At 35.4% G+C, this 13,145-nt stretch overlaps 1 protein-coding gene across 3 annotated transcripts in view; it reads left to right on the forward strand.

The window, feature by feature from the left end:
* Nucleotides 1-11,553: 11,553 nt before the first annotated feature.
* Nucleotides 11,554-13,145, forward strand: part of TRZ1 (tRNAse Z1) — a 104,423-nt gene continuing 102,831 nt past the window's right edge. The window contains exons 1-2 of one of the 3 annotated variants that reach the window (XM_089787977.1): nt 11,554-11,742; nt 11,834-12,161. In XM_089787977.1, the coding sequence (XP_089644103.1) occupies nt 11,934-12,161 (228 nt within the window). In that variant the 5' untranslated portion in view covers nt 11,554-11,742; nt 11,834-11,933. Of the gene's footprint in view, nt 12,162-13,145 lie in introns of all 3 variants that reach the window. The other 2 variants (XM_089787978.1, XM_089787976.1) reach the window with 2 other exon arrangements.

Raw genomic sequence — 13,145 nt, forward strand, 5'->3', positions numbered from 1 at the left:
AAATTTTCAAACAAGCACTAGAGGGGTGATTTTTATTGAAAATGTATAGTGTAGTATACCGTTGGAACCAAGAGAATATGATCTTTTCATTTTTTTAGTTAGATTTTTGACAGGTCTTCAATGACAAATGCTACAAGTAGTTTTGTGTTTCCAAGGCATCCTTAGTGTTTTTGTAGATTTGTTGTTTCAAAAGGAATAATATTAGATTATGATCCAATTTGCATAAGATTTGATCCATTGAAATGACAACCAAGAAGAATTGATTTTTTTGGAGGTAGTTGCAAATGATAATGTTTTGTCAACGGAGGCAATTGGAGATTCACAGTAAGGGCATATGAAGACAAGTGAGATCAAATTGAAGGCTCTTGTACCTTTTGATGTATATCTATTTTTTCATCAAAGAGGTTTTTTATTATTATTCTAAGGGGGTATTTCTACAAGTCAGTTGTCCATAACATTGATGAGATTTGATTCATGGTTGATGAGAGAAGAGATAGTTCTACAACAACAGAAGGAAGAGTTTCAGTTGTACACTTAGCAGTAGCAGATCCAATATGGGAGCCTCTTCCTTGTCTATATGTCTCTCTTCTTTCCTTATTGTAAGGATTCCAATTCTAGAGAAACTTTGTCATTGTTGTGATACCATAGTTGGTTCTAGTTTTATGACTATGATACCATATTTTTAGTTTTTCTCTCTATATATGAATAGCTGTAACAAAGTTTTATGTATAGTCTTGATATATTGAGTTGTTTCTCAAGCTATTTACATGCATCTTAAGTGTATTGTTTTAAAGAGATGAATACAATGAACAACTAATTTCTTAGTTTCCTTTTGATTCTTGTCTCTTTCCTCTATTATCTGCAATGTTTTGTGGTTTAGGAACAAAGAGATTAAACTTGTTTGCAACTCCTTAAAGTTGTATGTCTTGTTAGGTTTTTCTATTGGAACAAAGAGACAAGTAAATGCTTACTTACCTTGATAAGGTTGCAAGTTTCATTAGAAGGATATTGCATAAGTATGAGAGCTTTCATGAATATTGATGTCTGATTCACAAGGTGATAGGATAGATCCAAGGTCCTAATACATAATATGTGTTAATGATTTCTAGGGATGTGTATTTGTAAGTTGTTGGGTTGCCCAATAGATAAGGCATTGATCAATTGTACGATCAACAAAGATCAACTTGTTCTTGTTGTTGCATATTTGGATTTTGTTGATATCAATCTTTAATCAAATATCTTTTCCCTTTCAATTTTAGAGTTAAAAAGAAGTTTCCCTCACTTAGTTTATAGATTCATGTGTCCTATTATTAGCTATTTCATGTCCATGAATGTTTGCATAAACATAGAAGATTTAGGGGTTTTATTTGTTGTATAGATTCAGTCATATACTTTAACATTGGTACCATATAAAGAATCTAAGGTCCACCAGCCTAGGTCTTGCAAAGCCTAAAGAAGAAAGAGAGTAAATTGTCCTATAGTTGGCCCTGGTGTCTGAATAGGTGCATTGAACATGGGAATTAGCTACCCCTAGGTGTATGTGTTCTTATCACTGGGCTATTAAAAAGCTAATAATTTAGGAGCCAACAAGGTTAACATTGATGACACTAAAGATATCATTGAGGCTCTATTGAATGAGCTTGTGGATCCTAAGGCAACATATTTTGGCACTTACAAAGAGGCTAAGGCCAAAATTGAGCTTGAGATCAAGTTACCCCAAGTAGTAAGAAGAGGAAGGAAAATAATTGAGAAAATAATGAAGAATACTAAGCAATCAAGATCTCCTCTCATGCTTATTAAGAGCAAAGGAGATGATATAGCAGATGACGATGAAGAGGAAGCAAAACTTGAGGAAGAGTAGCCTCGGAAGAAGAACCAAACCTACCAAGTCTTCCCCTATTGTGTTTACAAGAAGATCTACCAAATCCAAGAGGAAACTGAGGTTGGGTGAAGAGGATGAAGCTAAACAAATTATCTTTAAAAGGTTTGGCTCTACCCTTCAAGAAAGATTAAAGAAGATGGAACAAGGAACACGTATGGCATGTTTCAAGTATCTTATGTATGAGACTAGGAACAAAGAGGAGAAAAAGAAAATTGAGGATACCCTTGTGACAAAATTGGGTAAGTGGAAGTATTCACTTGATAAGCTAACACAACAAGTTCCTGATGTACTTTTGAAACCAATCAAACCTTAATGGGATAATGCAATGAAAGTTTCTAAAGACATTAGTGAACCAACTTTGAGACATTTTATGCTGAGTCTTAGTGAAAAAGAGGCGAAGGAAGCATTGCAAGCAAATCAGAAGAAGCTCACATCCAAATTCAATACATCGAATCAGTGGTGAAGTCTACTACTACCACATGGAAAAATATCTATGGACTACACAAGCCTAGTGACTTTGTTATGCATGTTGATGACAAAGATGGTGAAGATGATGATGCTGAAGAAGTAGAAATCATAGATGGTGAGATAGACAATGTTGATCTTGATGATGAGGAAGAAGAGCAAGAAGCCAATGGAGGAAGTCATCCATAAATATAGAGTATTGAGGAAACTAATGCAGAAAAGATTGTAGCAGAAGTTATGACTTCCTTTCCTTATTCTTTGAGCAAAGTCGTAGTGCAATCAGGCTTAGAGAAGGCTTCGACCGAGTTGGTTGAGGTCAAATCTGCAATACTAAGCACACAACCAATCTCTAGAATTAGTCTGCTGAGTATTTCAATGACTAAAGTGCCTAACACTTCATCTACCAATCAACAAGCCTTGCCAGAATTGTGGTTGATTGAGCAACAAAAAGGTATTCATGTTGCCGATGTTATTTCTACTATTAGTACATTTGGTGCAATTCCTACTTTTTCCACTATTATGTCCACTATGGCTAGTGCAATGATAGTTGAGACCTAGTCTCAACCAAGCACTAAAGTTTTGATTAAGGATAAAGAAGAGGAAGACATAGATCTAGATGAGGATATTGTTATTCCAAATTGGGATATCTCTAGCCTCACTCTGGAAGAGATGGATACCATTGGAGAACTTTGGAAGAAAAGGGCTAAGAAATAGAACTTAAATAAGAGAGGAAAAAGATTAATCAAGTCCTTGAGGACATCAAGAGCATATTTTTTGATGCTTTGAATATTGAGGTTGATGGGAAACAACCTATTTTGGATCAGTTAGCTGAAATTGTCTACAAGTACAATGAAGAATTAAATGGAAAAGAAAAACTATTGTAGAGAGTTAAGATAAAATTTGAAAATAATGTTTTGAGTAGGTAGCACAAAAGATTGTTATTGATCAAGTAGAGCTGTCTACTATTCTTACTTCACTGGAAACATCTATCAATAATGTTCTTTCTTTATATGTCAAGTGACATATCTATCTTCACAAAGGAAATCAAGGATAAATTATCCAAGTTAGATGAGGATATGAAGGGAAGTGCATATCAACTGTCACTTGATTCTAGTTGTAGTCTTACACACTTTACAAAGATAAGATGCTTAACAGATTTACAAGCATAATTGTTAAGGGAATAAGCCAAAATTAGGGCTACACTTGCAAAAATTCAGGGAATGATTCTTCCAAACATGGATGCATTGCAAAAGTACATTGCACATGCAAAGACACTCATCCATGACAACAACTTCTCCATAGCTAACCACATGATGGAACTATCAACAAAGGTATAGATAGTCTTGCATGCAAGTAAGGTATTGAAAGAGAATTGGGACAAGACTATGTCAATCATTTTGAAGGTACACACTAATTTCTTGTGACATTTTGGCATTAACTTGTATATATTATACATCTTTGGAGTTTATGTCAAAAAGGGGGAGAAGAAGATTATCTGTATAAAGTATGGAGAAGATATGTTTATTAATAATAAAAATCAGAATATTATTGATAAAGGGAGAGAAGAAGACTATTTGTATAGAAAATATTATCATGCTTTAGATATATGTATAAAGGAGAGACATATGTATGGGGGAGTAGTAATATGCATATATATGTATAGCTAAGCAGGTAAATATGTTTACAAAAGCAAATTAGAAAAATTAGAAAAATAGAGTAATTTATTAAGCTACAATAGCAATTAGTCAAAATCGAGTTGAAGACACATAATGTTGATAAAGGAAGTTTTGACTTGTAATTTTGAGAATGCATATTTTGGTATGGTAAGTGAATTTGTCACTAATGCCAAAAGGGTAGATTGTTGACATTAAGGTCAATTTGTCTATTAGTAACTTAACACTTTGTCACTTGGTTACTTTGCTATCAAGCTTTACAATTGCTACCGAGCTTATCATTCATCTAGCACTGTTAACCAAGTGTTTTAGTTGCTACCGAGCTAAGTAATTAGAGTGCAGTTCATGCCAAGCTTCACAGTGTCTACCATGTATCTGAGAGAGTTTACAATATAGCTTGAGTGTAATAAAGTCTACCAAGCTATCTAATAGAAGTAATAAAGATCTTAGTGTTAACCAAGCTCTGTAGTGTTAACCAAGTTCTATAGTGTCTATTGAGCTCGTAGTGTTAAACGAAGTGAATCCAGTGCTAATCGAGTCATGCATTGTCAATCAACTGATTCTGTATCTATCGAGTTTCTCATTGTTCATTGAGTCATACAATGTTGATCGAGTTTGTGCTACTCAAAGTGATAAGTATGGATCTAGCTTCAACTTCAATCGTGTGCCAGAGTTTGTCGAGCGGTGACAATGTTTGCCAAGTGTTAGAACATCAACGAGCTTGTCTTTTGAACCTGAGTTACAACAATGGGCTGACTTTGTGAATTATGATGAATTTGGTATTGTAGCCGGCTCCAGTAAGTATTTAATTGGATTGATATATATGTAATGTATTGTATCATATCCAAAAGTAATCAAGTATGAGTATGTGAAGAAGTAAGAGAAGATGTGTGCTAATTGAAGAAGGCTACAAGTAGTATATGGTAAAGCAAAGACTTATCTATCATAGTCAAGTGATTATTACAATACAAGGAATCTCATTCAGTAAATCAAAGTTGCAGATCAGAGATCAACCACTAATTCATTCTAATAGGTTCATTAGTCAAGTCCTTTAACTAGGTGGACTTAACAACCTTTTGCTAAATCTCCTAACATAGTGCATACTTCACTATATGTTTGTAAATCTTTTAACAAGGTGGACCTAATAGTTGTTAGAATCTGAAAAGATTAATAACCCAGAAAACTAGTGCAAAGAGTAAATATCTAAACTATGAATGCAAATGATACAAAATCAAAATAGCATCATAGAGTTAGTCTCCAAGAGAGTAATGCAAATGCTGGAAGCAAAATAGCATTAAGAGGATGCAAAAACAAGAGATACAAATACAAGCCAGGTAGCATGCTTATATAGGCTAAGAAGAGGGAGGAGGTGGCAACACCAACCAATGAGGAGCAACCATCTATCGGACTAAAGATAGCAAAGTATCTTCCCAAGATAGCTAATGGATGCTCACATGTAGGAAGGTGACACCTCACAACCATTCACCTAATAAGACATGCTTTATTAACCTAAGCGAGATTATTAAAAGTGTAGGAAAAACCTAGCAAAATAGAAAAAATAAAAAAACTACACTAACACCCCCCCATAAGCGAAGCTTAGGTGGATGTAGAAATGGGTCCCGGCAAGTCAAGCCTGATGAGGTACCCATGTACATAAAATTCCCCCAAAAGAGAGAGAAAAGAGACTCCCCAAAGAAAATTAGGACTCCAAGTGAGAGGAAGAGGCCCCCCCAAAAGATGTAGCATCCCGCACCTCCAGCAAAGCTTGCAAATTTTGTCCGGTAGATCCACTTACATCGAACAATTTTTCTTCCCTTAGAAAAAGGGACAAGATCCCAAGTGTGGTTCCTCATCAAGGAACTATACTCTTCCTGCATAGCTGTATCCCACTCAAAAATACCAGAAGCCTCATGAAAGGACTGTGGATTTGAGGCAGTAGCAATGAAGATATGTAGAGCATCCTGGAATTGTGAATGAGTCTGCTTGGTGTCTGATGGATCCCCAACCCAATCACCTGCAAACTGCAAGGTCTGTCTAGCCCAAAGTGGACTAGAAGATGGAGAATCTAGAGGAGAATCATCAACCTGTGAATGATGACTAGGAGAGGAAGGAGGTGAGTCCTCTGAGTCACTCTCTGCATCAAAAGTGGAGGTAGAAGACTGCTCAAGTAAATCTGACCCATCAGGAGATCTATCATGTATTCCAAGTGACTCCAATGTCAAAGTAGAAGGCAACCCTGTGACCATGCTCTGCTGGTTAAGCTGATGCAAGTAGTGGAAGTTAAGATGGCCAAACTGCTCATGCCATAATCTTCTCACATCATTAGAGTGAGTGAGAAAAATAGTCAAAGGAGGATCATGAACAAGGTGAGAAAACATATAGAGTCTTGACTGATGATCTGCTCTCCCAACTGCAATTGTAGAATCATTGTGCAACTCACGTATCTCCACTGAATCAGGAGTGAACTCAACCCGCTTGCCTAAACCTGTGTGAGTGATCTGGTGTACCGATAGGAGATTAGTTGACAATGAGGGTACATAAGGAACATCATGGAATGTGCCATCCCCCACATCAACAGACCCTCTCCCGCACACCTCAATAGGAGCGTTGTCACCCATCAACATAGAAGGCATAGTACATTGCTCCAAGGATGCAATTTCTTCCTTAGATGAAGCCATGTGGTGTGAAGCACCCGAATCAAGAACCCAAGTGGATGGTGAGGAAGCAACTGCAAAAAGGGCCTTGCCCTTTCCTTTCCCCTTGCTGTTTTCTTTTTCTTTGTTAGACCCTTCATTAGAACTTTGTTTGATAGACTCAGGAACACTGATATTATTCTTCTCAAGAATGTATGTCAAGTGATCAAGTTGTTTCTGCAAACATTTATGTTCATCATGACCAGGTCTTTTACAATAGGCACATTTGACCTTTTCTTTCTTAGGCTTATCACCCTTGGAAGATGGTGTATCAATAGTTGCTTTTGAAGAAACCGGCATCTGATCCTTCTTCTCCTCGCTATTCTTTTGTTTCTTGTCCTTACTATTGTTGTTACTACTTTGTCCTTGTTTTTCTTTTGTGCCTTGGTTAGCAGCCAAGGCATGTGACTTAAAGGACTTAAGAATGCCCATCTGGATTAGCTTGTCCTGTTCTCGAGTGAGATTGACAGCAAAATCATCTAAAGACGGCATGGTGAATTGAGTACCAAGTGCACCCTTAGTAGCATAGAAGGTAGAAACAAACACAGAATATTCTGAACTTAGCTTAGAGAGAATACTAAGAATCAGTTGTTCATCTTTCTTTTCAATTCCACATTGTTTTAACTGCAGCCTTAGTGATTTCAATTTGGTGAAGAAATCTTGGATTGTGTTGAAATTTCCTGGACTCAAACTAATTAATTCATTTTCCAACATATGACCCCTCATTGAATCTTGTGTGCCAAATAGTGTCTCTAGCTTTGTCCATACTTCATTTGGTGTATCCAAAGACTCAATGTGAAATAGAAAGTCAGGAGAAATAGACAAACACAATGTTCCATATGCCTCATCACATTTGTTAAACCACTTAGGCTTGTCTTCATCTTTAGTAGGTTCAGTTTCAAGTCCCATAGTTATCCTATTTAATCTAGCTTTCTTTAAGTGAATTGTCATGCGTGATTTCCACTCAAATTAATTGTATGGAGTTAGGATGGGCATATTTTTTTGATCCATGATGAAGAAATGCAGAGAAGAAATGCTAAAAAGAAGAGAACCCAACCACGACAATGCCCCCCCCTCTTTACTCAATCAAAGAACCCCCCCTCAAAGAAATATGATTTGGCACTTTATTTTAGTGCATTTACAACTACCACTAGAAAGAATTACTTAGTGGTCTTGATTTCAATGCATTACAAACCCTCATGAAGAGCATATGCTAGAAGTGAAACTTGGGCACAATAATCAAGAAAACAAATAGTACCAATGTGATCTACTCAAAAAATCATGCACTTTCAAAAAAAGAATCACCTCGATACGAGGTCGTATGAGAAAGTTATGATCCTCTGAAATTTCCAAAACGAGAACTGTGCACAGTCACGGCTGAGAATCTACAATTTCTGAAGAATTCATGCATGAAAATCAAAAAACAACTCCACTAGTGGATAGAGCACAAAAAAATAGCCAAGTTCATAACAAGAATCATCAAAATCGGAGTCCGTATGAGCAAGAACGAGACATTTGAAAACTGCATTCAAATCTGCGACTGCCAACAGAGAGGGGTATGGCTGTAGCTTTGCATGCTCGATTTTGAAAAATATACAGCTTGCATGCAAAATCTAAAAGATACCCAGATGGTTTTTCGGGGCTGCGAACAAAACCCAGAAAGCGTTTTTCTTGCTGATGTACAGAAGATGTTTCCATAGTGTAAATCGGACGCCTTTAACAGTAAAAAACGGCTCCAAAAATTAAAAAACGACCCCAGCAACCAAAATATGACATGCAAATGCTGGATCAGCTTCTTAAGTCCGTCAATGGCATGCTGGAACCTGCAAAACTGATTGAAAACTCCAAATATGCAAGTTGGTTGTCAGATTTGAGATTGAAACCCCAGAGAAAAACTGTTTTTGTCAAAACTTTTCTGATTCTCAGGATCATCCAAAGATGCAAGAGAAGAGCATACTTCGTTTTTCAAAAAACTACAATAAATTTTATTTGCCCCTCCCAAATCTCTCAAATAAGGAAACTAAAATCTACTCTTGCACATAGAAAAGCTCTGATACCATGTTAGAATCTGAAAAGATTAATAACTCAGAAAACTAGTGCAAAGAGTAAATATCTAAACTATGAATGCAAATGATACAAAATCAAAATAGCATCATAGAGTTAGTCTCCAAGAGAGTAATGCAAATGCTGGAAGCAAAATAGCATTAAGAGGATGCAAAAACAAGAGATACAAATACAATCCAGGTAGCATGCTTATATAGGCTAAGAAGAGGGAGGAGGTGACAACACCAACCAATGAGGAGCAACCATCTATCGGACTAAAGATAGCAAAGTATCTTCCCAAGATAGCTAATGGATGCTCACATGTAGGAAGGTGACACCTCACAACCATTCACCTAATAAGACATGCTTTATTAACCTAAGCGAGATTATTAAAAGTGTAGGAAAAACCTAGCAAAATAGAAAAAATAAAAAAAACTACACTAACAATAGTCCTTATTGCTCCTAACAAGGAAATTCACCAAAAGTGGTCAATTGTAAGCCTTAATAGACCAACTTTATACTACAATACTAAACTTGTCAGTATCATCCCCACCCCAATTATACTTTCTAATTGAAAGGTTTCTAGGTCACCATTTCTTGTGTCAAAGTGTTACGAATGTTTTATTGCTTTCATTCTTTCATGCATGAAATTAGATCAAAACAATATATGAAGGATTAATTGGTGAAGTGAGTTAAATTTTTATTGATTTTTGATTCACCTCTCCCCTCTCAGTAACCTAGCCTACCTTACATTTCCAATAATATATATATTTCCTTTTTATGCTCATAGATGAGTTAGTTTCAAACCTATTATTCATGAACTCGGATAGTTGAAACATCCATACAATTCTTGTAACTTTTCATGCATTCTAAAATACTATTAGGTGTAAGAGTATTGGTTGTATAAATTTCTCCATGAAAATGGTTCATTGTATAAATTTCTCAATTAAGCTTTTCAAGTCATGTACTATATGTGAATATTATAGCATCTTTTGGGTCTTTTTTTTTTAATGTACTAAAGTTCTTTCAACACAATGAAATAAGAATAATTCTCATCTCATGATGTTAGGTATTGTGGTAAAGTTTTATACAACCACCAATGACATGGTTATATATTTAGTTTAAATCGAAAACTTGAAATTTCATATTTTATTCTTCAGGTTGAAACTTGCTATTCATGAACATTTATGCTATTTGTATTCCTAATTACATATTGATGACCTCTATTTTATACATTATTTCCTTGCTCCATGCTTCTCATTTTTTGTTGTTGCACGTATGGAATATTGTGTTCTTTAATTGAAGATAGTTGATAAGATGACACAAATATGCTACTGACTTTTGAATTTTCCGCTCTTACATGTAATTTGCTATTCATCAATGAAATAAAATGTTTCTTTATCTGTGAGAAATGTGTGTTAAATGATGAATTTTATCTATATCACAAATGGATAGACTATTATTTCCACAATATCCACTATCAATTGAGATTATACAAGACTCATTCTTTATTGATAAAGATCCATTCTTTATTGCACAATATTCATTCTTGCATGCCATTCTGATAAGTTTTTACGATGCATTTTTTTTTGATATAGGATTCATGGCTTTGAGAGTTATGCCAATTCATAAGCGCCCATGTGGTGTTGGGCCATGCATATTAAAAGTGTCGCATATGAAGAAAAATCCTGGGCACCAGTTTTGGTGTTGTCTTGGGAGTAAAAAGGTTATTAATGATATGTTATATATTGTATGTTTCAAATTAATAACATGTAATCTCTTTAGTATGAACTAATATATATTTTATATTTTGGGGAACAATGGTTGTGGATGTTTTAGGTGGGTTGATGAGGTTCACTCTACACTCTAGGTGGCCACGACTGATATTGCTTCATCAACCAAAGTTGAAATATATGTTGAAGGACAAAAGTGTAAAATGTGTATGGCACGAAAGGCTGAATTAATATTTTTACACTGCCTTCTATGTGTCATTATTGGCCTCTTATTCAGCTTTGTATATTGGAACCTTATGCGACAATGACCTTTACTAAAGATAAAACTTCACTACATGTTTTAAGAATGACCTCAATATGTTTATTTTGTATACCAACATTTGACAAGTTTTTTGTAATGTCATGACAATTTATATAGCAATGTAGTTTTCTTTTTTTGGAGTACATATTTCCCTCCTTTTGGCTTTTTTTTCCTTCCATTGTTTTGTCAACTTCATGTTTATTAGGTTTATACATTATCGATTGGGTATTTGTAAATTTACCATCATAATTTCATACACATCCTAAGTATTTTGACTATATTTTTCTAGATTTGAACAACAATATTATTTTAACCTTTAATTTCTTTTAACAATTCCTCTAGACTTCTCATAGACATATATGTACCATTTTTTAATAACTATTTTCTTATCAAAATTTGAAATAGATTATATAACTTTAAAATCTTATAATGTGTAAGGTACATTTTAAAGAGTTTAAATCACACTAAGATCAATGTATTAAAAACACATTTCATTTATTTTAAAAAATTATTAAAAAATAATAATTATTCATGTTGATATTCCAATTTCAAGAAACGTGCAACCAAATGGAAGAAATGCATATTCTCATAATGAATTCTTGGTGAACCCAACGGTCTTAAATCAAATTCCTAAAATCGTAATGTGAAATTCGAATTTCAGAATTCCAAATCAAAAATTCCTAATGCCAATTTTGAAATCATATTCCAAGAACCAAAGAGCCTTTAAGTCTCTTACTCAAGAGAAGGGAACCTCCAAAAGATTAAGGAGAATCTTCCTAGCATTCCATTCCCCAACCCAGATTTATGTGCATATCTTGCGAGTCCTCTCCGTACCAAAGTGAGATCGATGTTTGGAAAATTTGAAAACGGTAAAAACCGATGAATGGCTGTGACCCATTACGCCGTGTTGCAAATATCTGCGAAGTACCACACCGTTGATATCTTTAACCAGGTGGCTTGCTCTCATTAGAAAATGTGAGTAGTTCTTGCATGTAATGTTCTTTCATAGTTTATATAATTATAATGAAAAGTTGGATGGCCAGAGGAACCATATTCAAGACGTGTTGCCATCAGCCATTGCCTTTGTTGCTGTTTCCAGCAAAGAATCAGAAGTTGATCTCGAGGGGTATCAGGTTTCGCAGCATGCACAGCAATGATAATAATAAAACACAAGAAAAGAAAGAAACTAAGGTCAAGGACAAAAAAGGCCTGGAAATTGCAGGTTATTCCATTGAAGGAGTGTCTATTGGGGGTCAAGAGACCTGTGTGATTGTGCCTGCTTTGAAAATGGCGTTCGACATTGGGCGCTGTCCGCAAAGGGCCATCTCCCAAGATTTCCTCTTCATTTCCCACGGTCATATGGATCACGTTGTAAGCAATCTATTCATGTGTTTCAAATCTGATAGAATGCCTCCCTTGTGTTGCTTGCCTATAAAAATTACTTTGTTCTAATAAATTGTTTAAAGTTTATGCAGTTTAGCATTACTAAAATACGTAGAACTTTTTAAACATATATATGAGGTCAAAGGTATTTTAATGGACAGCAGTGGCTGTCACTATATTTTCGCTTCCGTTTTGAGTCAACGGTGCTGCTAGCCTAGAATTTTCCCCATAACAGACCACTGGCATTACTACTAGCTCAAATAGAGCATACCATTTGCCAATCCCATGTCTCCGCCTCTCTGATTCTATTTTGCATTGTAACATGTGCTCTCTAATTTCCCAAAAGTTTGTTTCCTACTGTAAGTTTTCGAAGAGAGCAAGCTGTCCACTTCAATTCTAGGTTATTTGTACTTTTGTTACTTCTCCTAGAATACTCCATGTAAAATAAAGTTTAAATTGATTTTTTGTAATTGGGAAAGCATGATCTTTTAGTATTGCTGGTGTTAACTTCCTTCTGTAGCCTTTGAGTGGACCTAGCAATCAAAATGAGATAATTGACGTATGAGAGTAGTCTCACAGCATTCTGTCGTAAACGAACAACATCCCCTCCTTGTAGCCTTAGCCATTTTTGAAGTTTGTTAATGTATAAGCCAAAAACGAGTAGAGGATAGATGACTTCCTTGCTTAACTTCAATATCACATCAAAAGTTTTTTGAAATCCCTGCAGGAATTCTGATTTTTTACCCGAATCTCTTCATGTTGCCTATGAACAGCCACTCTATGGTGCTCTCTTCCGTTCTGCACCATAACTTATTCCTGGGAATCTGTCGGAAACTTTCTGAAGCCAACGAAACTGCAATAAATGCCTTTTCCATTCCAAACTTTCCAATAACACGCCCCAAAGTAATTCTATGATCTATTGTTGGGTTTTATTAAATCTGAAATCTGCTTGCCTCTTGGCCTCTTATTTTT

Source organism: Cupressus sempervirens, chromosome 6 (assembly GCF_028749045.1).
Source record: "Cupressus sempervirens isolate cs-2001-9-10 chromosome 6, ASM2874904v1, whole genome shotgun sequence".
Lineage (NCBI taxonomy): Eukaryota > Viridiplantae > Streptophyta > Pinopsida > Cupressales > Cupressaceae > Cupressus > Cupressus sempervirens.